General features: G+C 45.7%; 1 protein-coding gene across 2 annotated transcripts in view; it reads right to left on the bottom strand.

Annotated features, from left to right (window-relative positions):
* The window catches only part of LOC129716236 (anoctamin-3-like), a 139,348-nt gene that overhangs the window by 65,338 nt on the left and 47,673 nt on the right, over positions 1–26,337 (bottom strand). For both annotated transcript variants that reach the window (XM_055666114.1, XM_055666113.1), the window contains exons 2-9: positions 21,817–22,005; positions 18,804–18,917; positions 17,419–17,546; positions 15,148–15,306; positions 12,940–13,040; positions 11,901–11,945; positions 2,347–2,478; positions 328–434 (exon numbers count right to left, since the gene is read on the bottom strand). In XM_055666114.1, coding sequence (XP_055522089.1) covers positions 328–434; positions 2,347–2,478; positions 11,901–11,945; positions 12,940–13,040; positions 15,148–15,306; positions 17,419–17,546; positions 18,804–18,917; positions 21,817–22,005 — 975 coding nt within the window. The remainder of the gene's footprint in view (positions 1–327; positions 435–2,346; positions 2,479–11,900; positions 11,946–12,939; positions 13,041–15,147; positions 15,307–17,418; positions 17,547–18,803; positions 18,918–21,816; positions 22,006–26,337) is intronic.

The raw sequence follows: 26,337 nt of genomic DNA, 5'->3' as shown, positions 1-26,337 counted from the left end.
CAGGACTTCGGCCCAAAACGTTGCTGTATTTCCTTCGCTCCATAGATGCTGCTGCACCCGCTGAGTTTCTCCAGCATTTTTGTGTACCTTCTGATGTACAGCACTTTGGTCAACGTGAGTTGTTTTTAAGTGTGCTATACAAATAAAATGGACTGGCCGGCTGACTGTTCTATATCAGGCAAATTCTTTCAATAAAAAAGTATCAGAGTGATTTTTGTGAAGTCCATGTTCCAAGAAAGTATATTCCCGACTAAATTATAACAATAATGCATTTCGTTGTCTCTGTACTGTAAGAATGACAATTAAAATAATCTGATGTCTGATTACCCATTTTAGATTTGCCATCTTCATATTTCGTCCTTTGTAGCACATGGTGAACAATCCGACTTCTGGTAGAATTACTGAAAAATGTGTCTTTGTTGTTGATGGTGAAGCTGAGGGGAAAAAAAGATTGGAAGATGGTAAGTGAAACTATGACATTTCAATTGTGCAGAGGTAATAATAATAATAATGATGATGGATGGGATTTATATAGCGCCTTTCTAGATACTCAAAGCACTTTACATCACATTATTCATTCACTCGGTGGCGGTGAGCTACTTCTGCAGCCACAGCTGCCCTGGGGCAGACTGACGGAAGCGTGGCTGTCAATCTGCACCTACGGCCCCTCCATCCACTGCCAATCACCCACACACATTCACACACATTCACACGCAGGCAAAGGTGGGTGAAGTATCTTGCCCCAAGGACACAACGACAGTATGCACTCCAAGCGGGATTCGAACCGGCCACCTTCCGGTCGCCAGCCGAACACTTAGCACGCCATCTGCCGCCCTGAAGGTAGACAAAAATATGCTGGAGAAACTCAGCGGGTGAGGCAGCATCTGGGGAGAGAAGGAATGCCTCGCCCGCTGAGTTTCTCCAGCATTTCTTTGTCTAAGTTCCATTTTTCCAACATCTGCAGTTCTTTCTTAAAACATTCAATTGTGCATGTCAATAGGTAACTCATGCAACAGAGATATGTTACTGTACAACATTGATGTAGAGAGGGACATTGGGTTCCAAGTACATAACTACCTGAAAGTGGTATCACAAGTAGATAGAGTGATGACAAAGATGTATGGCATGCTTGGCTTCCTTGAATTGGGCATTGAGTATAAGTGTCAAGCAGTCATGAAGCAATTTTATAGGACTTTGGTGAGGCTGCATTTCATTTTCGTTTATTGTCACTTCTACCGAGGTACAGTGAAAAGCTTTTGTTGCGTGCTATTCAATCAGCGCAAAGACAATACGTGATTACAATCGAGCCGTTCACAGTGTGCAGATACACGATATAGGGAATAACACGAATAAAGGTTGGTGCAAGACCAAGCCAGTAATGTCCCACCAGACATGTTATACGTAGTGTACTCACTGTCATGTCAAGTCAAGTCAAGTTTATTCGTCACATACACATACGAGATGTGCAGTGAAATGAAAAGTGGCAATGCTCGCGGACTTTGTGCAAAAAGACAAACAAACAAACTACAAACAGAATGGAACAGAATCACATATTCACATATTACATATTTGTGGGAGGGAGGGAAGAAAAAAGAAAAAAAAACAGCAATTTAAAAAAGACACCACACAACAGTAGAGTGGTTCAGTAAAGTTAGTCCCTGGAGAGATAGGAGTTTACAGTCCGAATGGCCTCTGGGAAGAAACTCCTTCTCATCCTCTCCGTCCTCACAGCATGGCAACAGAGGCATTTGCCTCCGTTATATAGAAATATAGACATAGAAACATAGAAAATAGGTGCTGGAGTAGGCCATTCGGCCCTTCGAGCCTACACCGCCATTCAATATAATCATGGCTGATCATCCAACTCAGTATCCCATCCCTGCCTTCCCCCCATACCCCCTGATCCCTTTACCCACAAGGGCCACATCTAACTCCCTCTTAAATATAGCCAATTAACTGTGGCCTCAACTACCTTCTGTGGCAAAGAATTCCACAGATTCACCACTCTCTGTGTAAAAAATGATTTTCTCATCTCAGTCCTAAAAGACTTCCCTCTTATCCCTAAACTGTGACCCCTTGTTCTGGACTTCCCCAACATTGGGAATAATTTTCCTGCATCTAGCCTGTCCAACCCATTAAGAATTTTGTAAGTTTCTATAAAATCCCCCCTCAATCTTCTAAATTCTAGCGAGTACAAGCCGAGTCTATCCAGTCTTTCGTCATATGAAAGTCCTGCCATCCCAGGAATCAGTCTGGTGAACCTTCTCTGTACTCCCTCTATGTAGGGTACATACTGGCATGTTATACGTGGTACACACACTGACACATTACACGTAGTATACTTACTGGTGCATGCGTGCTCTACTGAACGGTGCCGTGTAGCTCTCTGCCTCTTCCAGATCGGGTAGAGCTTCTTTGTCGAGTTGCATCGGGTTCCGTGGGAGCCAACTCTTCACGTGTCGCATGCTCTTCTGAACACTGATACAAAAGTGTCACACTACTAATATTTAAGTTGAAGTGCACTTAAATAACCCAAGAACATTAAAGTAGCTCAAACCTAAAATTTTCAAAGACAATTGCTCAAAAAAACAGGGACAATTTATGCTTTGTGTAAAATATTAAATATTGCAGGCAAAGTTCGCCTAAATTAATACTTCAAGGAAATAGTGTAACTATTAAAATCAATCAAGATGTTTACTGCTTTTATACCAGTTTAAACCATCATCTGCAGTTCCTTCTACATATTTATTTTCAACTTTATTTTATTTATTCTGAAATATCTCTCGTGCATTAAATATTTATAATTTTATCCCCACAATTAGGATTCATTGTATTGAATATAAATGATTGTGACTATTCTCTGATACCTATGTGAAATAATTATTAAAGCCTGCAATATTCCACCAGAAACCATAATTGTAATTATGAAAATATATGACTTAGTGCTCACAGCATCAATATGGGAGACATGCCAAAGTATTCCTTATTTGTTAACATTTATTATAAAAAAAAGACTTTGAAGGAAAATATGTTGGATTTCAGTATTTACTGATATTGTTGCAGTTAAATATGGTTCTAATTTGTTTAGAGTAGATCGGTTATATTGATCAGTCTGAAGAAGGGTTTCGGCCCAAAACGTTGCCTATTTCCTTCGCTCCATAGATGCTGCTGCACCCGCTGAGTTTCTCCAGCATTTTTGTCTACCTTAGGTTATATTGAGGTTGGTTATTATCTGATTGAAGTCGATAAAAATAGCTGGTTCATTTCGTAAATTCAGAGCAAGATAAGCAATTAAGGGGCAATATTGAAAATTATTTTTTAATTATAAAAAGTATATATTATATATATTACTCCCAAAACAGAAATTCTTATCTGCAACAGCGCAACAGATATGTAAACATAGTACTCTGTAAACATTATAATAAAAAATTAAAATGTCATAATTCTATATACTGAAGTTAGACACTATATATATACATATATATATATATATATATATACCTACATATACCTACCTCTCTAGAATTTAGGAGATTGAGAGGGGATCTTATAGAAACTTACAACATTCTTAAGGGGTTGGACAGGCTAAATGCAGGAAGATTGTTCCCAATGTTAGGGAAGTCCAGGACAAGGGGTCACAGCTTAAGGATAAGGGGGAAATCCTTTAAAACCGAGATGAGAAGAAACTTTTTTCACACAGAGAATGGTGTGGTGAATCTCTGGAACTCTCTGCCACAGAGGGTAGTTGAGGCCAGTTCATTGGCTATATTTAAGAGGGAGTTAGATGTGGCCCTTGTGGCTAAGGGGAGCAGGGGGTATGGAGAGAAGGCAGGTACGGGATACTGAGTTGGATGATCAGCCATGATCATATTGAATGGCGGTGCAGGCTCGAAGGGCCGAATGGACTGTTCCTGCACCTAATTTCTATGTTTCTATGTTACATATATGTATATATATATATATATATATATATATAGTCTATCTTCAGTATGTGTCTATATATATATATGTGTGTGTGTGTGTGTATGACATTTTATTGTATATTATAATGTTTACTGTATATTATATATATTTTTATAATGTATATTATAATATTTTCATATATAGAGTGTAGCGAGTCCAAACTTTGTGATCGAACGGTTACTGTATTCGGTGAATTGTTTAAGAAGGAACTGCAGATGCTGCAAAAATCGAAGGCAGACAAAAATGCTGGAGAAACTCAGCGGGTGAGGCAGCATCAATGGAGCGAATAAATAGGCGACGCTTCAGGTCGAGACCCTTCTTCAGACTGATGTGGGGGCGGGGGGGGGGGAAAGAAGAAAGGAAGATGCAGAAACAGTGGGCTGTGGAGGAGCTGGGAAGGGGAGGGGAAGGAGGGAGAAAGCAGGGACTACCTGAAATTGGAGAAGTCAATGTTCATACGCTGGCTGATCATCCACTCAGTAGCCCGTATGTGCCTTCTCTCCATTACCCCCTGATCCTACCCTTAGCCATGGAGGGCCACAGGAACGAAAGGTTAAATATAGCCAAGAAGCCTCAAGTTCTCCGTGGCATGGAGTTCCAGAGATTCTCTAACTCTCTGTGTGAAAAAATTTCTTCTCATCTCGGTTTTTAATGGATTTCCCCTTTATCATTAAGCTCTGACCCCTTGTCCTGGACTTCCCTAACATCGGGAAAAATCTCCCTGCATCTAGCCTGTCCAACCCCTTAAGAATTTGTAAGTTTCTATAAGATCCCCTCTCAATCTCCTAAATTCTAGAGAGTATAAACCAAGTCTATCCAGTCTTTCGGATAAGACAGTCCTGAATCCCAAAATCAGATTTGAACCGTCTCTGCACTCCCTCTATGGCAATAATGTCCTTTTCACATTTTCCCCCAAAACTGTACGCAATACTGCAGGTGTGGTCTCACGGAATGCCCACGTTCTGCTCCGTTGCGTACTACACGTCAGCCCGTTGCGTTTAATCTTGCTCCACTATAGGATCTTTAGTAAGATCTGCTGATGTAGCAGGATTCTCCCCTTAACCCATGACGTCATGTGACAGTCCTCGTAACCACTGACGAGGGTTCGACAGTAAGTGGTCTGACCATCAGGTGGCGCCGCAATAGTTTCCATCTTCGGTTGCGTCGATCTTCGATGTAAACTCAGATTGTACACATTTCATCTGCTCCACTGCGAAATCTTCTCAGGGTACGTCAACTTTGAAGAAGTTCTCCTTCTCTCTCCGACAAGAATTCTGCAGCGCCATTTGTTCTATATCTCTCTCTACATCACCGTCTATAACTCTCGTTTCCCTCCCCCCCCCCCCCCCGACACTCAGTCAGAAGGGTCTCGACCCGAAACATCAAATATATATACCTATTCACCCAGAGAGTTGTGAATCTGTGGAATTCTCTGCCACAGAAGGCAGTGGAGGCCAATTCACTGGATGTTTTCAAGAGAGAGTTAGATTTAGCTCTTGGGGCTAACGGAATCAAGGGTATGGGAAGAAGGCAGGAATGGGGTACTGATTGTGGATGATCAGCCATGATCATATTGCATGGCGGTGCTGGCTCGAAGGGCCGAATGGTCTACTCCTGCACCTATTTTCCATGTTTCTATATATATACACAATATATATATATATGACTTTAAGGTGAGGCAGCATCTATGGAGAGAAGGAATTGGCGATGTTTCGGGTCGAGACAGCCTTTTTCTCACAGAGAGTTGTGAGTCTGTGGAATTCTCTGCCTCAGAGGGTGGTGGCGGCTGGTTCTCTGGATGCTTTCAAGAGAGAGCTAGATAGGGCTCTTGAAGATAGCAGAGTCAGGGGATACGGGGAGAAGGCAGGAACGGGGTACTGATTATGGATGATCAGCCATGATCACATTGAATGGCGGTGCTGGCTCAAAGGGCCAAATGGCCAACTCCTGCACCTATTGTTAATTGTCTATTGTCTATTGAAACCCCAAGGGTCTCGACCCGAAATGTCGCCAATTCCTTCTCTCCATAGATGCTGCCTCACCCGCTGAGTTTCTCCAGCATTTTGTGTCTACCTTCGATTTTTCCAGCACCTGCAGTTCTTTCTTAAGCAAATATATGACTTCTTTGTTGTTTGTGTAGTTTACAGAGTACTCCCTTTACATATCTGTTTTGCTGCTGCACGGAGGAATTTTTTATTTCGGTACATATGAGAATAAATATTCAATCGGTAGTGGTTGACGATCACTCTGCTCAGACGCGCTTGAGCTTTGAAGGGCCTGTCCCACTTGGCAATTTTTTTTAGCGACTGAGGGCGTCTTATCAGTGTCGCCAAAAGATTTTGGAATATTTCAAAATCCAGCGGCGGCAAATAAAAATGTTGCGAGACTTGAAAAATAAACGCCGCGCGTCAATACGTCGTTGCGCTACGGGTTTGTCGGTGACCCGATACGTTAGTCGACGATGCCAGCAGTCGCCGAGAAATATCGCCATGTGGGACAGGCCATTAACTGCTCTTGCGGGTCGGTCGGCAATTGCTTTAGCAAGACTTTGTCAAACAAGGTGGGCGTCGTGCTGAATGGCCCCCAGAGTCCAGGCCCGTGTGTCCCGGAACATTTGCCTCCACCCTGTAGATGCGCTCGAAGTGAATGACACAAAAGCATGCAAAGCATGTTGGGCATGCAGTAGATCCAAGCACCAGGTGCAGAAATGCCCATGCATTCATTTGGAGCATTGTAAAATCACATTGACAAATGATTTGTCAACTACTGCAGGAGTCCACTTTCTGCACGGCCCTTCACAATGTTCTGGTCTCTGACCCCTTGACTAATTTGATTTGTTCGACACAGTTATATTGTCAACTTGCACACACTGATCTTCAACTGATTAAATGTGACTCTAATGCATGAAAGAGAAACATCTTCACATGAGTGACAGAGGAGGCTTATGTACCTGCAATGCACAAAAGAAAAATGGAGACGTGTGCGGTTTAGTTCAGAGATACAGCGTGGAAACAGGCCCTTCGGCCCACCTGGTCTGTGCCGACCATCGATCACCCGTTCACACTAGTTCTATACTATCCCACTTTCTCATCCACTCCCTACACACTAGGGGGGCAATTTACAGAGGGGCATATTAACCTTCAAACCCGCACGTCTTTGGGATGTGGGAGGAAACCGGAGCACCCGGAGGAAACCCAAGCGGTCACAGACAGAGCGTGCAAACTCCACACAGACAGACAGCTCCCGAGGTGAGGATTGAACCCGGGTCTCTGGCGGTTTTTTTTTACTATCGGGCATTTTTCAACATGTTGAAATGAAATGAAAATGAAATGATTCAATTAATTGTCATTGTCAGTGTACAGTACAGAGACAACGAAATGCATTTTAGCATCTCCCTTGAAAGGGAGACACAGGGCGTCGCGGTGTGCCCGCGCCTGCCGCCGTAATTACATTCCATTACACACAGGCAAAGGTGGGTGAAGTGTCTTGCCCAAGGACACAACGACAGTATGCACTCCAAGCGGGATTTGAACCGGCTACCTTCCGGTCACCAGCCGAACTCTTAGCCCATTGTGCTATCTGTCGCCCTTGTGTTGAAAAATACGCCGTGACCTAGCTGAGGCCTCGAGTACGCGGGGACCACTCTCGAGCATGAAGGAGAGTTACGAAGACCTCCTACAACCTCGTGTCGACCGTGCTGCGAGTACGAGTCGAGGGCAAACTCGCCAGAACTCGCGGATTAGGTCACCCAAGTGGGACACGCCCTTTACATAGAAGTGGTGTGAACTGGTGATTGATGAGCGGTGTGGACTCAGTGGGCCGAAGGGACTATTTCCGTGGTGTATCTCTAAACTAAAAAAAATATTTTCAGGTCTGGATTTACCAACAATGGAGATTGAGATAGATTTAGGAAAATGCAGAAAAATAATTTGTATCCAACAAACTAAAGTATCCAACAAACACAAAATCTCAGAAATATCACCTTCTGAAACTAATACTATAGAGTTAAAATAACAAGCTAACTATCAGACATCTATATGTTAACATATCTGCTTATTTTAAGACCAACTTGTTATTTATGTAATGCGTCTAACATGGTACTAATCGGCTGTGTGTAAAAACAGTCAAAATCAACAAGTTAAAACCTGAACAAATTAAACATTGAAGATGTAGTTAGGAAGATGAGGTGGTTGAAACAGGTTATAGAACAGCATTTGTAAGACATTTGGACAGGTGCATGGATAGGACAGGTTTAGAGGGATATGGGCCAACAAAGGATAAGCCTAGATGGGACATCTTTGTCATCGTGGGTCAGTTGTCAGGGTGTCAGGGGTTATGGGGAGAAGGCAGGAGAATGGGGTTAGGAGGGAGAGATAGATCAGCCATGATTGATTGGCGGAGTAGACTTGATGGGCCGAATGGCCTAATTCCACTCCTGTTCTCCAAGTTTTGGTCTCCAAATCTGTGGAAGGACATTATTGCCATAGAGGGAGTGCAGAGACGGTTCACCAGACTGATTCCCGGGATGTCAGGACTGTCTTATGAAGAAAGACTGGATAGACTTGGTTTATACTCTCTAGAATTTAGGAGATTGAGAGGGGATCTTATAGAAACGTACAAAATTCTTAAGGGGTGGGACAGGCTAGATGCAGGAAGATTGTTCCCGATGTTAGGGAAGTCCAGGACAAGGGGTCACAGCTTAAGGATAAGGGGGGAAATCTTTTAAAACCGAGATGAGAAGAACTTTTTTCACACAGAGAGTGGTGAATCTCTGGAACTCTCTGCCGCAGAGGGTAGTCGAGGCCAGTTCATTGGCTATATTTAAGAGGGAGTTAGATGTGCCCCTTGTGGCTAAGGGGATCAGAGTGTATGGAGAGAAGGCAGGTACGGGATACTGAGTTGGATGATCAGTCATGATCATATTGAATGGCGGTGCAGGCTCGAAGGGCCGAATGGCCTACTCCTGCACCTAATTTCTATGTTTCTATGTTTCTATGTTCCTTATGACCTTATGAGAATGGTAAGGTGGACAGAAGGTGGCTAGATCCTACTCTGAACTCACCAGCAGAACCACCAACAAGTCATCCTCGACTCTGAGGTACAACCTAAGAGGGAGAGGGTACTTATTGAACTCTCATTGCACTCTCATCCCAACCTGGACTGTTTATAAAGGAGAGAGTTGTGCGAGTCGGTTTATTGGACTGTTTTAGTTCTTTTAGTTGAGTATAGTTGATTGCCACATCCACCGAGATACAGTGACAGGTTTTTGTTGATGGGCCGAATGGCCTAATTCTGCTCCTATCACTTACGGCCTGACGAGGTGGGCCGAAGGGCCTGCTTGCACACTGCTATACGACTCTGTCATTGGCTTCTTAGTTACGGCACATGGATAGGTGGGGTTTAGAGAGGTGTGGGCCAAATGGTGGCAGGTGGGACTGGCGTAGATGGGTCATCTTGGTGGTTGGCGTGGGTCATGTGTCGAAGGTCCTGTTTCCGCGCTGTGTCTCCAAAACTAAACAAAAGAACTAATTGGATGGGCATAAGAGACGCAGATAGGGTGAGAGGAAAAGCAGGCTTTTGAGTTTGGCAAATAGCTTAGAAGATGGAAGAAAATAGGAGATTAAAAATGTACAAACTACACTACTCTAGATAATCTATCCACCTGAGGACAATTTGGCTGGATAGTTTGGGTCTTGTCTCTGCCACTTCTAAGTAATAGGATGTTACAGTCATCTTCCTGGCAGAGTGTAGTGGAGCTCCAACTTCACTGCAATAGATACACACAGAGTTTAGCATGAGAGAATGAGAAACTACTCAATCATTGTAACTTTATTCGAGTCGTTCACAAGATCTCACAAAGACACAGCTGGGAATAGTCTAAAAAAGGGCCTGTCCCGCTTACGCGATTTTTATCAGCGAATTTGCCAACGAATAGTCGTAGCGTCAGGCCGAAAATTTACCACATGTTGAAAATCCAGCGGCGACCAGATAAAGGAACGACTCTTTGGGCGACTGCTCTCCACCATACAGGCGACATGTCGCGGGGCGACTCCTGTTTGGTCGTGTGCAGTCACCCAAAGAGTCAATAGACAATAGATGCAGGAGTAGGCCATTTGGCTCTTCGAGCCAGCACCGCCATTCAATGTGACCATGGCTGATCATCCCCAATCAGTACCCCGTTCCTGCCTTCTCCCCATATCCCCTGACTCCACTATCTTCAAGAGCCCTATCTAGCTCTCTCTTGAAAGTATCCAGAGAACCTGCCTCCACCGCCCTCTGAAGCAGAGAATTCCACAGACTCACAACTCTCTGTGTGAAAAAGTGTTTCCTCGTCTCCGTTCTAAGTGGCTTACCCCTTATTCTTAAACTGTGTGTGGCCCCTGGTTCTAGAGTCCCCCAACATCGGGAACATGTTTCCTGCCTCTAGCGTGTCCAAGCCTTTAATAATCTTGTATGTTTCAATAAGATCCTCTCTCATCCTTCTAAGCGATACAAGCCCAGCCGCTCCATTCTCTCAGCATATGACAGTCGTACATTTTTCTGGTCGCCGCTGGATTTTCAACATGTTGAACATTTTCGGGGACCTGCTGCCACTATGATGATTGCCAACAAGTCAACAAAGAAATCGCGTAGGTGGGACAGGCCCATTAATCTACTGCTGGGATGAAATGTCAAAATTCTCCCCAAAAGACAAGATGATGTTGTCTTATGTAAAATGTCATTAAAAATGCTCCGATTTTCCCCCACCTGTCTTAGACCTGTGGGACCGTTGGTTATTTGTCCTCTGCTAATCGACCCTTGTGTGTAGGGAGTGGATGAGAAAGTGGGATGACTTCAAACTAGTGTGAACGGGTAATCGATGGTCAGAACGGGCTCAGTGGGCCGAAGGGCCAGTTTCCGTGCTGCATGTTTAAACTCAATGGTCACATGTTATTCACCACTCAATCAAAGACATTGAGCATGTCATTACGTAAGTGTATCAAACTCTGAGAGCGGCACGGTGGCGCAGCGGTAGAGTTGCTGCCTCACTGCGCCGGAGACCCGGGTTCGATCCTGACTACGGGTGCTGTCTGTATGGAGTTTGCACGCTCTCCCCGTGACCTGCGTGGGTTTTCTCCGGGATCTCCGGTTTCCTCCCGCACTCCAAAGACGTGCAGGTTTGTAAACTAAATCGGCTTGTGTAAGTTGCCCCAGGTGAGTGGGGAGCGGATGAGAAAATGGGATAGCATGGAACTAGTGTGAATGGACAGCCTGCCAACAGTCACAAAACACAACCTGAAACATATTGCTGAAGTAATATTGGCACTAAAGTACTATCACTAAAATATCTAAGTAAATTGAATTCACCTTCCTCGGGCACTTTGAGGAGTGAAGGGAATGTCCCACTGTACGAGTTAATTCAAGAGTTCTCCCGAGTTTCCCATGATTCGAACTTGGAGATTTACGGTAATAGCCGTTCGTAGCTCTTGTGGACATTTTTCAACATGTTGAAAAATCTTCACGAGTCTTCACGAGTACCTGCCGTTAGCGTTACGAGCCGCTGAGAGACGTCCCCGAGCTCCGACGTACCCGCTACGTTCATTCTCCGTGCTTACCACGAGTTTTTTTTTTTAAACTCGGGAGAGCTCTTGAATTACCTCGTACAGTGGGACAGCCCCATGACTCTGCCTTGATGACAGTGAGGTGCAATAACATTGCACCAGGCTTACAATATCTCTAGTTAACCCAGTGTGTAGTCTGTTTTAAACCCATGCCAGACTGAGGAAGGGTCACCCATTCCCTCTCTCCAGAGACGCTGCCTGTCCCGCTGAGTTACTCCAGCTTTTGGTATCTATCTCTTGCCCAGAGTGGTCTCCCCGTGATTTTACAATCACCAACAAACATGCAGACGTGCTGAGACATGGTGTTAAAGCAGATGCAGCACATCACCCACCAACCTGCTAATCATTTTGCTCCTCCAAGCAGTATAATAACATTTTTTCCTGGATGGATATGAAAAACAATAAACTGAACATCAAGAAGAAAAGGCTAGGGAACATCTACTCTCTGTAGCATCATGAACATCAGGTGCCATTAAGCAATTCTAATTGAAACTCTGATCAGGGCCGGCCTTAAGCCAATTGGACCAATTGGTCCCGATTGGGCCCCGTGCCGAAGGGGGCCCCGCGCTAGAGTAATCTACTCTCGTCTCGGGTAGATCTACCCCAGGTGGAGGGGGGAGAGAGGGGTAGACGCGGAGGGGTGAATGGAGAAGGGGGAGGTGGGTCGTTCTCTCACGGTCCCGGGGCAGCGCTCCCACCCCTCCAGTCGCCATGCTTCACGCACGCGACCCCTGGTTCCATCCCCCTCTCTCCCTGGGGACACATGGTGAACAATACAGGGAGGGCTGGGCTGGGCTTACATGTGTTGCAATTCTATATTAAAATGTTGCAAAACTGGTTGCATTTTCCCTGTGGTAATTTTCACAAACTGTCCAAAATAAAAGGACAGGCACAAAACGCTGGAGTAACTCTGTGGGACAGGCAGCATCTCTGGAGAGAAGGAATGGGTGACGTTTCGGGTCGAGACCCTTCTTCAGACAGGAGCGCCTGAAGATTCGGGTGTCGACGCAGAAACGTCACCCGTTCCTTCCCGCCCGAGACGCTGCCTGTCCCACAGAGTTACTCCAGCGTTTTGTGTATCTTCGGTTGAAACCAGCATCTGTAGTTCCTTCCTACACGACATAAAGGGATGTTCTCCGACTTTTCATTTGAGGGAGTTGATGATAGCTTGACTATCATGGAATTCACTGGCCACCCGAGGGGAATCAAACCTATCCTTGTCTTCAGGGCTTGTTTAAAGCTTCTATTATAAACGTGGCCACAATCCCACACCGATCTTTAGCAGTGATTCCCCCCCAAAAAAATTCAGTGACGACCTCAGTGTTAAGGTGAGCGGTTTACCAATTGAACTCAACAAAGCAAGACATGTACAAACCTGAATGGCATTCGAATGTTCATGACCTCCGCATATTTACAAATAGTTTCCCAAGGTGCGTGGAGTTTCACAAACATCACGTCAGCGTTTGTGATGGATTGCTGCAGTTGGAGAGAAATGAAGACATAGTCTCGTTTAGTTCATTGCCACGTGTACCGAGGAGCAGTGAGGAGCTTTTTGTTACGTGCTATCCAGCCCGCGGAAAGATGGTTCCAATCGAGCCGTTACACCGGGTGCTCCGGTTTCCTCCCACATCCCAAAGATGTTACAGGTTAAATGGCTTCGGTAAGATGCCCTTGGTGTGTGGGGAGTGGGTGAGAAAATGGGATAGCATAGAACTAGTGTGAACAGGTGATCGATGGTTAGCATGGGCTCAGTGGGCCGAAGGGCCAGTTTCCCTTCCTGTGTCTCTAAGCTAAATGGATGGGAAAATGGGACAACATAGAACTTATGAGAATGGGTGATTGGTGGGTCGAAGGGCCTGGTTCCATGCTGTATCTGTAAAAATGGATACATTTACAGTGTATAAATACATGATCAAGGAATAACGTTTAGTGTAAGGCAAAGCCAGCAAAGTCCGATCAAGGATAGTCCCTAGGGTCACCAATGAGGTAGATAGTAGTTCAGGACCGCTCTCTGGTTGTGGGAGGATGGTTCAGTTGCCTGATAACAGCTGGGAAGAAACTGTCCCTGAATCTGGAGGTGTGGTGGTAAGTTGGTTCAAAACACAATCTTATCGATAAATATAAAATTCATAAGGGATTGGACAAGCTAGAGGCAGGAAAAATGTTCCCCATGTTGGAGGGAGTCCAGAGCCAGGGGTCACACACACAGTTTAAGAATAAGGGGTCGGCCATTTAGGACTGAGATGAGGAAAAACGTTTTCACCCAGAAGAGTTGTGAATCCGTGGAATTCTCTGCCACAGACGGCAGTGGAGGCCGATTCACTGGATGTATTCAAGAGAGGGTTAGATATAGCTCTTTGGGCTAATGGAATCAAGGGATATAGGGAGAAAGCAGGAAGGGAACTGATTCTGGATGATCAGCCATGATATTGAATGGCAGTGCAGGCTCGAAGGGCCGAATGGCCTACTCCTGCACCTATTTGCTATGTTTCTATGTTTCCAAATCACTGTCCACATAATTTCAGCTCTGATTTATAACCAGGTTATATGAAACATAGACAATAGGTGCAGTAGTAGGCCACTCGGCCCTTCGAGCCAGCACCGCCATTCAATATGAATGAACATTAATGATATAATTGAATTAACATCAAAGGCTAAAAGCTTAATATTTAATAAAGTTATTGCTTTATCTCGAAGGCAACAAAACTTATATAATTCCACATTTAAATCGCATTAGGCTATCACCTCATTATCAATTCTTCCCAAAGATTACTTCCTTCAGGCAGCACAGCTAATGATTCATTGTTACCACAGCACAAATCTAAATTGTTTTTGAATGTTCGAACAAAATACTTTTTAATATTCACAAACCAAATATTCACAAGTATATATAGAGATATAATGCGGAAACAGGCCCTTCGGCCCACCGAGTCTGCACCGACCAGCAATCCCTGCACACTAACACTGCCCGACACACACTATGGATAATTCATTTTACATTTATACCTAGTCAATTAGCCTACAAACCTGCACGTCTTTGGAGTGTGGGAGGAAACTGAAAATCTCGGAGAAAACCCGCGCAGGTCACGGGGAGAACGTACAAACTCTGTACAGACAGCACCCGTAGTGGGGATCGAACCTGGCGCTGTGAGGCAGCAACTCTACCGATGTGCCACTGTGTTGTCCTATAGAACTGCGGCCGCACAGCGCCAGAGACCTGGGTTCGATCCTGACCTTGGGTGCTGTCTATGTGTTCATAAGCTCATGAATTCTAGAATTAGATTTAGGCCGTTTAAGGTTTAAGGATATATAATGGGAATTAAGTCCAAATTGGATATTTTTTTTTTAAAAATACGTCAAATTGTTAGCTTTCCATAGCAATCATTTTTCATGAATCGATAAGTTCTTAGAGCAGAATTAGGCCATTTGGCCCATCAAGTCTACTCCGCCATTCAATCATGGCTGATTTACCTCTCCCTCTGTGGGCGGGGCCTCTTTCCACATTGTATCTCTGAACTAAACTATCATCAAAGACTCGAGGCAATAAAACGATTATCAATGAAGCTGTTTGTTATGTTCGCACCTCCCTTTCCAGCTGCAGTCCTTCCGCCCGCAGGTTCTTTTCAAAGGTGCCCCTTTTCTCAACGTGCATGTCCGTTCTTTTGTAGACCAAGATATAGTCAATCCTCTTCCTGCCATCTTTGAAGAACAGACTATTTTCCGACACGGAGAGTTCCTTATCCTAGGCAAAGGACACATGACATTTAGTTTCAGTTCAGTTTATTGTCACGTGTACCGAGGTACAGTGAAAAGCTTTTGTTGCGTGCTATCCAGTCAGTGGAAAGACAATACATGATTACAATCGAGCCGTTTACAGTGTACAGATACATAAGGGAATAGCCTTTAGTGCAAGGTAAAGCCAGCAAAGTCCGATCAAGGATAGTCTGAGGGTCACCAATGAAGTAGATAGTAGTTCAGCACTGCTCTCTGGTTGTGGTAGGATGGTTCAGTTGCCTGATAACAGCTGGGAAGAAACTGTCCCTGAATCTGGAGGTGTGTGTGCGTTTGTTTTAACACTTCTGTACCTCTTGCCTGATGGGAGAGGGGAGAAGAGGGAGTGACCAGGGTGAGACTGGTCCTAGATGATGCTGCTGGCCTTGCCGAGGCAGCGTGAGGTGTAGATGAAGCCAGTGGAAGGGAGGTTGGTTTGTGTGATGGTCTGGGCTGCGTCCACAATTCGCTGCATTTTTTGCGGTCTTGGATGGAGCTGTTGCCAAACCGCTGCCAAATAGATTGTATGAATCATCAGAATTTGCCACTGAAATGGGCCGAATCTTAAACTCTATGTGTGGCAGGGTCTGACAAAAGGTCCCAACCTGAACCGCCATCGACCCATGTTCACGAGACATGGCTGATCCAGTGAGTTACTCCAGCACTTTGTGTCATTTTTTGTAAACCAGCATCTGCAGTTCCTCATGTGTCTCTGTGAAAATCTACCTTGCTGTTCATTTCTAGACCCAAGCTTAGTGCAGCATCAGTAGATAACTGTGCAGCGTGGTTGCATTTGTAATACCTACAATTCCTCTAGAGCGCATGATGTGATTCCCTTACCATGTATCTGTAACACTGTGGATGGCTCGATTGTAATCGTGTATTGACTTTCTGCTGACTGGATAGACAATAGACAATAGGTGCAGGAGTAGGCCATTCAGCCCTTCGTGCCAGCACCACCATTCAATGTGATCATGGCTGATCATCCCCAATCAGTACCCCGTTCCTGCCTTCTCCCCATATCCCCTGACTCTGCTATCTTTAAGAGCCCTATCTAGCTCTTTCTTGAAAGTATCCAGAAAACCAGCCTCCACCGCCCTCTGAGGCAGAGAATTCCACAGACTCACCACTCTCTGTGTGAAAAAGTGTTTCCTCGTCTCCGTTCTAAATGGCTTACCCCTTATTCTTAAACTGTGGCTCCTGGTTCTGGACTCCCCCAACATCGGGGACATGTTTCTTGCCTCTAGCGTGTCAAAACCTTAATAATCTTATATGTTTCGATAAGATCCCCTCTCATCCATCCAAACTCCAGAGTATACAAGCCCAGCTGCTCCATTCTCTCAGCATATGACAGTCCCGCCATCCCGGGAATTAACCTTGTAAACCTACAATGCACTACCTCGATAGCAAGAATCTCCTTCCTCAAATTAGGGGACCAAAACTGCACACGATACTCCAGGCGTGGTCCAGATAGCACGCAACAAAAGCTTTTCCCTGTACCTTGATACATGTGACAACAAACTAAACAAACTAAAGGGCCTGTCCCACTGCGGCGACCTAATTTGCGAGTTTGGAAGAGTTGAGGAGAATTTGAAAAAGTGTCATGGTCGTGTTGTATCGCCGATGTGGAACAAACTCCTACGACCTCCTTGGCCTATGTGGAAGCCCAGCTTCGATCAGCTTCGGGAAAATTGGACACCGAATAGTGGAGAGTGAAGCTGACCTTCTTCGACCTCCCTTCGACTATGATGAAGACTATCTCCGACTACCCTCGATTACCTATGACTAACATGCCGACCCACTACGACCTACTACGACTAAACCTACGAGTAAAAAAAATATCGATTTTTTTTTTCCGTGCCGACCCATTTTTGCTCGCAAGCATTTTTCAGCATGCTCCTCGACAAAACTGAGGCCCCGAGTAGGTGGGAACTTCTCTCGAGCATGAAGGAGAGTTACAAAGACCTCCTTGAACCTCGTGTCGACCATGCTGCCAGTTTGATAACTCTTCGAAACTCACAAATTATGTCACGTCAGTGGGCCAAGCCCTCAACTCAATGGAATACGTTGCTGAGAATAATACCATCCGCTCATCGCTGGGGGGCTCCAGCAATCCTTGCTGTGTGGAGGTCTGAAGGAGAAAGATATGGTCAGTTTGAGAATCGTAGGTCCTTTGTTCCGATTCTGCTGTGCTCCACTCCTGATCGTCATCTGGAAAATAAAGAAATAAACCCTTACTCTTCAGACATTCATCCTTAAAACGCCGCCTAGATTTGACTTCCCGTACAAGCCACACCAGAAAAACAAGACACACAACTACATCCAAGTGAACGTAAAAATCCACCACAGCGGTTCACCCACATTCCTCACGATCTTCCCTCCTGACGGGCCCTGTCCCACTTGGTGAGTTTTTCGGCGACTGCCGGCGTTATATCAGTGTCGCCAAAAGATTTTCAACGTTTCAAACCTCGGCGGCGAAAAAAAAAAGTTGCGACACTTGAAAAAACGCCGCGCGCCAATACGTCATCACGCCGCGTATTTTTCAGTGACCTGATACTTAAGTCAATGATGCCGGCAGTCGCTGAAAAAAATCACCATGTGGGACAGGCCCTTAACTCTCCCGCGGTTGATCATCCCCAATCAGTACCCCGTTCCTGACTTCTTCCCATATCCCCTGACTCCGCTATCTTTAAGAGTTCCATCTAGCTCTCTCTTGAAAGCATCCAGAGAACTTCTGAGGCAGAGAATTCCACAGACTCACAACTCTCTGCGTGAAAAAGAAGCACAATTGAGTCGGTCATGACCAGCTGCATCTCTACGTGGTGCGGCAGCTGTACAGCTGCGGACTGGAAGTGCCTTCAGAGAGTGGTGAGGACAGCGGAAAAAATCATTGGGACTTCTCTTCCTTCCATCATGGACATGGGGTACAAGCGCTGTCTGATTAGAGCTAAGGGCATTACCAGAGCCCCCACACACCCACAATTTGGACTGTTTATACTGCTTAACTCTGGGAGGAGGTACCGCAGCATGAAGAGCGGGACAACCAGGTTCTGCAACAGCTTCATCCCCCAGGCCATAAGATTACTGAACAATCAAAAAAACCGAGGCTAGAACTTTTTAAATATCGACACTTTTTAAAAACTTTTTATATATATTTATTTTACAGAACCATGCACATGAGGCATTTTTATGGACGCACCTAGCACTTTTAACTATTACTTGATTTTGGAGAGTAAAATGCAACGAAATTTCGTTCAAGGTGCACTGTATCTAGGTGTATATCTGAATGACAATAAAGTTTTCATTCAAAAAGTGTTTCCTCGTCTCCATTCTAAATGGCCTTCCCCTTATTCTTAAACAGTGGCCCCTGGTTCTGGACTCCCCCGACATCGGGAACATGTTTCCTGCTTCTAGCGTGTCCCAGCTGACCACGCTGAGTAACGTGTTTAATATTAAAACAGAGATTACCTTGGGGAATAATGCAGATGGGAACAGATTCTGGTGCCCAGGGTTTGGGCTGAGACTCCTGTTGGGAACTGTAAAGTAAGTCGTTGGCACTCGAGCCAGTCAGCGGGGGCTTCTCTGCGAAAGTAGGAGAAAAAAAACACTTTAACTCCAATTATGATATTTTGCAAAAATTGCTAAAGTAAAAAATTAAATAATAAGAAGAATAATAACACACATTATGGTCATTGTAAATACATACATCAAGCCAGTGATCGGAGGCTGCTCTGCAGAATTAGGAGGAAAAAAACCACCTAAGTCCTGAAAAAGGAGTGGAGGCTGGTGCATCTACTACAATGGTGGACATTCCACATAATAGGAATAGACGACACAACAGTGCAGCGGGTACAGATGCTGCCTCACAGCGCCAGTAAAGAAAGCGAATGGTATGTTAGCTTTCATAGCAAAAGGATTTGAGTATAGGAGCAGGGAGGTTCTACTGCAGTTGTACAGGGTCTTAGTGAGACCACACCTGGAGTATTGCGTGCAGTTTTGGTCTCCAAATCTGAGGAAGGACATTATTGCCGTAGAGGGAGTGCAGAGAAGGTTCACCAGACTGATTCCTGGGATGTCAGGACTGTCTTATGAAGAAAGACTGGATAGATTCGGCTTGTACTCGCTAGAATTTAGGAGGTTGAGAGGGGATCTTATAGAAACTTACAAAATTCTTAAGGGGCTGGACAGGCTAGATGCAGGAAGATTGTTCCCGATGTTGGGGAAGTCCAGGACAAGGGGTCACAGCTTAAGGTTAAGGGGGAAATCCTTTAAAACCGAAATGAGAAGAACTTTTTTCACACAGAGAGTGGTGAATCTCTGGAACTCTCTGCCACAGAGGGTGGTTGAGGCCAGTTCATTGGCTATATTTAAGAGGGAGTTAGATGTGGCCCTTGTGGCTAAGGGGATCAGAGGGTATGGAGAGAAGGCAGGTACGGGATACTGAGTTGGATGATCAGCCATGATCATATTGAATGGCGGTGCAGGCTCGAAGGGCCGAATGGCCTACTCCTGCACCTAATTTCTATGTTTCTATGTTTCCATGCCAGAGATCCGGTTCGATCCTGACTACGGGTGCTGTCTGTATGGAGTTTGCATGGTGCTCCTGTTTCCTACCACACTCCAAAGACGTGCGGGTTTGCAGTTTAATTATCTTCAGTAAAAGTGTAAATTGCCCCTAGTGTGTAGGATAGTGTTAGTGTGCGGGGTGATCGCTGGTCAGCGTGGACTCAGTGGGGCAAATTAGCCCGTTCCCACGCTGTATGTCTAAAACTAAAAACTAGTAGAACGATTATGTCTATGATATATTATTGCCTTGGACATTATTAAGTTGGCGGTTAGTTCATCCAATAAAATATTAATCACAGTCGAGTCCAAATTGCTATTAGAACAATGATTAATGTTAGGTGGGGCGGGGAGGATTTGATAGGAATCTGCTGGGTAACCTTTTCACACAAAGGGTGGTGGGTGTATGGAACGGGCTGCCAGGGGAGGTAGTTGAGGCTGGGACTATCACAATGTTTTTAAAACATTTAGACAGGTACATGGATAGGACAGGTTTGGAGGGACACGGGCCAAATGCATGCAGGTGGGACTAGTGTAGATGGGACATGTTGGTCGGTGTGGGCAAGTTGGGCCAAAGGGCCTGTTTCCATGCTGAATTATTCAATGACACCCTCTTTTACAGGTCCCAGATGCCTCATTTGGGAAGGAAATTTGGGATAGGGGGTCAATATAATTTTTTTGCTTACAAGGATGAAAGAAAGATAATGGCAAAAGTGTAGTTTAGTTTAGAGATCCAGCGCTGAAACAGGCCCTTCGGCCCACCGAGCCCGCACTGACCAGCGATCCCCGAACGCTAACACTACCCTACACACACTAGGGACAATTATACATTTACACCAAGCCAATTAACCTGTAAACCCATACGTCTTTGGAGTGTGGGAGGAAACCGAAGATCTCGGAGAAAACCCACGCAGGTCACGGGGAGAACGTACAAACTCCGTACAGACAGCACCCGTAGTCGGGATCTGGGCTCCCCCAACATCAGGAACATGTTTCCTGCTTCTAGTGTGTCCAAGCCCTTAATGATCTTAAATGTTTTAATAAGATACCCTCTCATCCTTCTAAATTCCAGAGTGTACAAGCCCAGCCGCTCCATTCTCTCAGCATATGACAGTCCCGCCATCCCGAGAATTAACCTGGTGAACCTACGCAGCACTCCCTCAATAGCAAGAATGTGCTTCCTCAAATTAGGGGGCCAAAACTGCACACGATACTCAGTACCTCAGCCTGAAGAAGGGCTTGATCCGAAACATCACCCATTCTTCAGAGAGAAGAAAGTTCTTGACCCGAAACGTGACCTATTCTTCAGTCTGAAGAAGGGGCTCCAATTCCTTTTCTCCAGAGATGCTGCCTGATCCTCTGACTTGCTCCGACATTTTGGGTCCATCTTTGAACATACATAGAAACATAGAAATTAGGTGCAGGAGTAGGCCATTCGGCCCTTCGAGCCTGCACCGTCATTCAATATGATCATGGCTGATCATCCAACTCAGTATCCCGTACCTCCGTGTGGAAAAAGTTCTTCTCATCTCGGTTTTAAAGGAATTCCCCCTTATCCTTAAGCTGTGACCCCTTGTCCTGGACTTCCCTAACATCGGGAACAATCTTTCTGCATCTAGCCTGTCCAACCCCTTAAGAATTTTGTAAGTTTCTATAAGATCCCCTCTCAATCTTCTAAATTCTAGAGAGTATAAACCAAGTCTATCCAGTCTTTCTGGAGTCTGAAGAAGGGTTTCGGCCCGAAACGTTGCCTATTTCCTTCGCTCCATAGATGCTGCTGCACCCGCTGAGTTTCTCCAGCTTTTTTGTGTAACCTATCCAGTCCTTCGCTGTCTTACGCTGGAGTATTAGATGGAATTTTCAACATGCAAATATCAACCACCATTAATTGTTGAGAGTATTTGACAGGTGAACTGACCGCTTTGGACAGGGATATCTGTGGTACATGGTCCTGCAGATAGCGTGTCCTTCAGATGGGATCCTTGCTGTAGGGAGTGGTTGCTGAGGTGGTTGGGCAGGGTTTTGCTCTGGGCCAGACAGGGCAGGCTTCTCCTCGACGGCTTCAATGGCTGCTCTGTGACAACTCCACTGACGCTCGTGTTCATCCCTGCAAGAGAAAGAGAACCGCAGATGCTTTGTTTAAGAAAGAACTGCAGATGCTGGAAAAATCGAAGGTCGACAAAAAATTGCTGGAGAAACTCAGCGGTTGAGGCAGCATCTATGGAGAGCAGGAATAGGTGATGTTTCGGGTCGAGACGGCCTTTTTCTCACAAGAGTTGTGGAATTCTCTGCCTCATTCGGGTTTCAATAGACAATAGACAATTAACAATAGGTGCAGGAAGAGGCCATTCGGCCCTTTGAGCCAGTACCGCCATTCAATGTGATCATGGCTCATCATCCACAATCAGTACCCCATTCCTGCCTTCTCCCCAAATCCCCCTGACTCGGCCATCTTTAAGAGCCCTATCTAGCTCTCTCTTGAAAGCATCCAGAGAACCGGCCTCCACCGCCCTCTGAGGCAGAGAATTCCACAGACCCGCAACTCTTTGTGAGAAAAAGGCCGTCTCGACCCGAAACGTCGCCTATTCCTTCTCTCCATAGATGCTGCCTGCCCCGCTGAGTTTCTCCAGCATTTTTTTTGTGTACCACAGATGCTCTGATCATTTACAACACATCTCAGTATATGATTAAAATAAAAAGGATGAACAATAAATGATGTTATATAAGTGTATAAGACGATACGATACAACTTTATTTACCCCAGGAGGGAAATTGATTTGATGACAGTCATAAAACACAACACACATGAAACATGAAATTAAAGTAACGAGTGGAAAGGATTGGGGGTGTGCAAAGATTGGGGAGGGGGGTTGGGGGGGAGTCAGTCTCAGTCTAGCCCACGACAGAAGGGGGAGGAATTTTACTGTTTGATAGCCACAGGGAAGAAGGATCTTCCCTGAAAGAAATGTTCCATGAGAGGAATAGAGCGGTCCTGAACTACTATCTACCTCATTGCTGACCCTCGGACTATCCTTGATCGGACTGTGCTGGCTTTACCTTGCACCAAACATCATTCCCTTATCATGTATCTGTACACTGATTGTAATCATGTGTTGTATTTCCACTGCCTGGTTGGCACACAACAAAAGATTTTCACTGTACCAAATGGCCTAATTCTGCTCCTAGAATCTGAGGAGTGGCCAGATTATCTTAAACCACAAGTAACATCCAAGGCAATAATTGCCTAAACGGGGAAATATAAGTTTGTAGGCTAATAGGCTTTTGTAAAATTGTAAATTGGCCCTAGTCAGTTGGATAGTGCTAATGTACGGCACTCCAAGACCTCAACGGTGGAACAGGCAGGCGGAGGACGATGGCTGACCTTAGTGGACGTCACAGCGGCTGGGAAGGCGGATGAAGGCTGCAGCAGGAAAGGGTGTCTGGTCGTCTTGGACTCCACGCCACTGGATCCTGACCCAGATCTGTCAAGGACCGTGGGGTGGCCGTCTGTGCACCAGTCTCCCCACGTTAAACAAAGTCACGCACAGGCGACCTCCAACCCTGGAGACACCCTTGGTCAGCCACGCCCGAAGGGGGCCTTAGATCCTAAGAACTAAGATGGGAATGAATGGTCGGTGCGGACACGGTGGGCCAAATGCCTGTTTCAATGCAGCAACCCTAAACTATGACAAAACCATACATTAGTTTTGTACATGGTACATGAATAATTTGCTTGTGGGGGTTACATTCCTATCTTGCTTTCTTTCCACTTTGCCTGGAAAAAATATTCTACCAGGCATGAGAATCAACTTGTGATGGGATTAGGTCATAAGGTCATAAGTGATAGGAGCAGAATTGGGCCGTTCGGCCCATCAAGTCTACTCCGCCATTCAGTCATGGCTGATCTGTCTCTCCCTTCTAACCCCATCTTCCTGCTGCCTTCTCCCCATAACCCCCGGCACATTCCGCAGATCAGTAGACTTGTGGCTGTCTGGAACTCCGATGAAAACAAACCACTTGCCTTATGCTCACCTGCAGTACATGCACAGCGGGATTTGATGGATCTGTATTGTCTTTAAGACTTCCCGCTGCTAATGAGGCAGCGTCTTGGCTTTTTCTCAACTAAAGCATTTTGTTGTCTCGGTACTTGTACTCTGCACAATGCCAATAAAGTTGAATCTAATCTAATCTAATCTAAACTCAAACTCTCTCCAGTCTTAATGGGCAGTAGGATTTAAAGTACTGTGTAGGAAGGAACTGCAGATGCTGTTTTAAACCGGAAAGACACAAAAAGCTGGAGTAACAGCATCTCTGGATAGATGGTATCAGTGACGTTTTGGGTCGAGACCCTTCTTCAGACTGGTTAAGGGCCTGTACCACTTGGTGATTTTTTTCGGCGACTGTGGGCGTCATTTCAGTGCCGCCAAAAGGTTTCGAACATTTCAAAATCCAGCGGCTACGAAAAAAATGTTGCGACACTTGAATAAACAACGCGCTAAGGGATAAGGGAAACGAGAGATATAGACGATGATGTGGGGAGATAAAGAACAATGAATGAAAGTTATGGAAAAAAGTAACGAATGATACAGGAAACGGGCCGTTGTTAGCGGTTTGTTGGGTGAGAACGAGAAGCTGGTGCGACTTGGGTGGGGGAGGGATGGAGAGAGAGGGTCTCGACTCGAAACATCACCCATTCCTTCTCTCCAGAGGTGCTGCCTGTCCCGCTGAGTTACTCCAGCATTTTGTGTCGATCGACAGCGCCGGAGTCCCGGGTTCGATCCCAACCACGGGCGCTGCCCGTACGGAGTTTGCACGTTAGTTCTCCCCGTGACCTGCACGGGTTTTCTCTGAGATCTTCGGTTCCCTCCCACACTCCAAAGACGCGCAGGTTTTGTGGGTCAAATTGGCTTGGCGAGTGTGTAAATTGCCTCCAGTGTGTGTAGGGTAGTGTTAGTGTGCGGGGATCGCTGGTCGGCACCGACTGCTGGCCTGTTTCTGCGCTGTATCTCTAAAACTATAACAGGACTCACGATCCAATTTGTTCACGCTGACAAAGATGCCCCGTCTAAGTTGACCGCATTCGCCCTCAATTGGCCCAGTCCCTCTAAATCCTTCTGTTCTATGTTACACCAGCATTTTGTGTCTGTCATTTATTCTCCCTGCTGTCTTCCAGCTTTAACTGTTTACCTGGCACTCTGCTGCATTGCAGTTAAAAGTCTGGTCCTGCACAAAGCTTAAAATCTCCGACAACTTCTCCCCCCCAACACACTACACCCAAGATGCCCATATCTAATTGAATCTGCATTGACCTCATTTTATACATTCCCAGGCTGATTCTCTGGGTGAATCTTCCTTGATTTCTTTTGTCTCACATAAACCTCCAGCTATTATTGCCCAAGGCATCACGGCTCGATGGCATCAGCAAGTCTGGCCGGTCTCCAACGTTCCTGTGTGTTCGGCTCACATTGCCACTGCAGCTGGCAACCACCTTCCCTCTCTTCTTACCTCCCCCCTCCACCGGCTAATCAATCATTTTGCTGCAGACTGACTTGGCATCCAACAATTCATGGCCACAATTAGACGCAGCGCTCTTTTTAAAACACATCCCGCTTCTCGTTTTATTGTGTGTACGTATGTGTACACCATCCTCTCTCTCCCCCCTCCCTCTCTCTATGGCCCCTCATCCTCTCAGCCCCCCCTCTCCCTCTCTGACCCCCTCACCCTCTCTCCTCTCTTCCCCTTTGCCTCGCAGCCCCCCCCCCCTCATCCTCTCTACCTCTCCCTCCCTCTCCCTCTCTATCCGCCCCTGCACAGTTGTGGGCTATGCATGAGTGGATAGGGCGGGGGATGGGGATAAAGGAGCAAATGAATAATATTCATATAACATCAGGGGCGGGGGGGGGGTTAGTGTGTGTGTGTGTGTGGGGGGGTTAGTGTGCATGTGTGTGTGGGGGGGGTTAGTGTGTATGTGTGTGTGTGGGGGGGGTTAGTGTGTGTGTGTGGGGGGGGGGTTAGTGTGTATGTGTGTGGGGGGGGGGTTAGTGTGTGTGCGAGTGTAACGCCACAGGCTGCCCCCACTGCCCCCCCTTAACCGCGCGTCGAGGGGACAGGACCCAACGGGTCCTCCTGGATCTAGTCTCTATAAAAATATATAATCTAAATATGTGTGTATTTGTGTGTGTATATATATATCAAGATGTAGCATTTGGATGAGAAATGTGGCATTCCTTTCTATATATATATATATATATGGAACTGCAGATGCTGGTTTAAACCGAAGATACACATAAAAAGCCGGAGCAACTCAGCGGGACAGGCAGCATCTCTGGAGAGAAGGAATGGGAGACTTTTCGGGTCTGAAGAAGGGTCTCGACCGGAAACGTCACCCATTCCTTCCCTCCAGAGATGCTGCCTGTCCCGCTGAGTTACTCCAGCATTT

Source organism: Leucoraja erinacea, unplaced genomic scaffold (genome assembly GCF_028641065.1).
Source record: "Leucoraja erinacea ecotype New England unplaced genomic scaffold, Leri_hhj_1 Leri_192S, whole genome shotgun sequence".
NCBI lineage: Eukaryota > Metazoa > Chordata > Chondrichthyes > Rajiformes > Rajidae > Leucoraja > Leucoraja erinaceus.
Note: the sequence above shows the minus strand (reverse complement) of the source record. Positions and strands in the feature narration are given on the sequence as shown.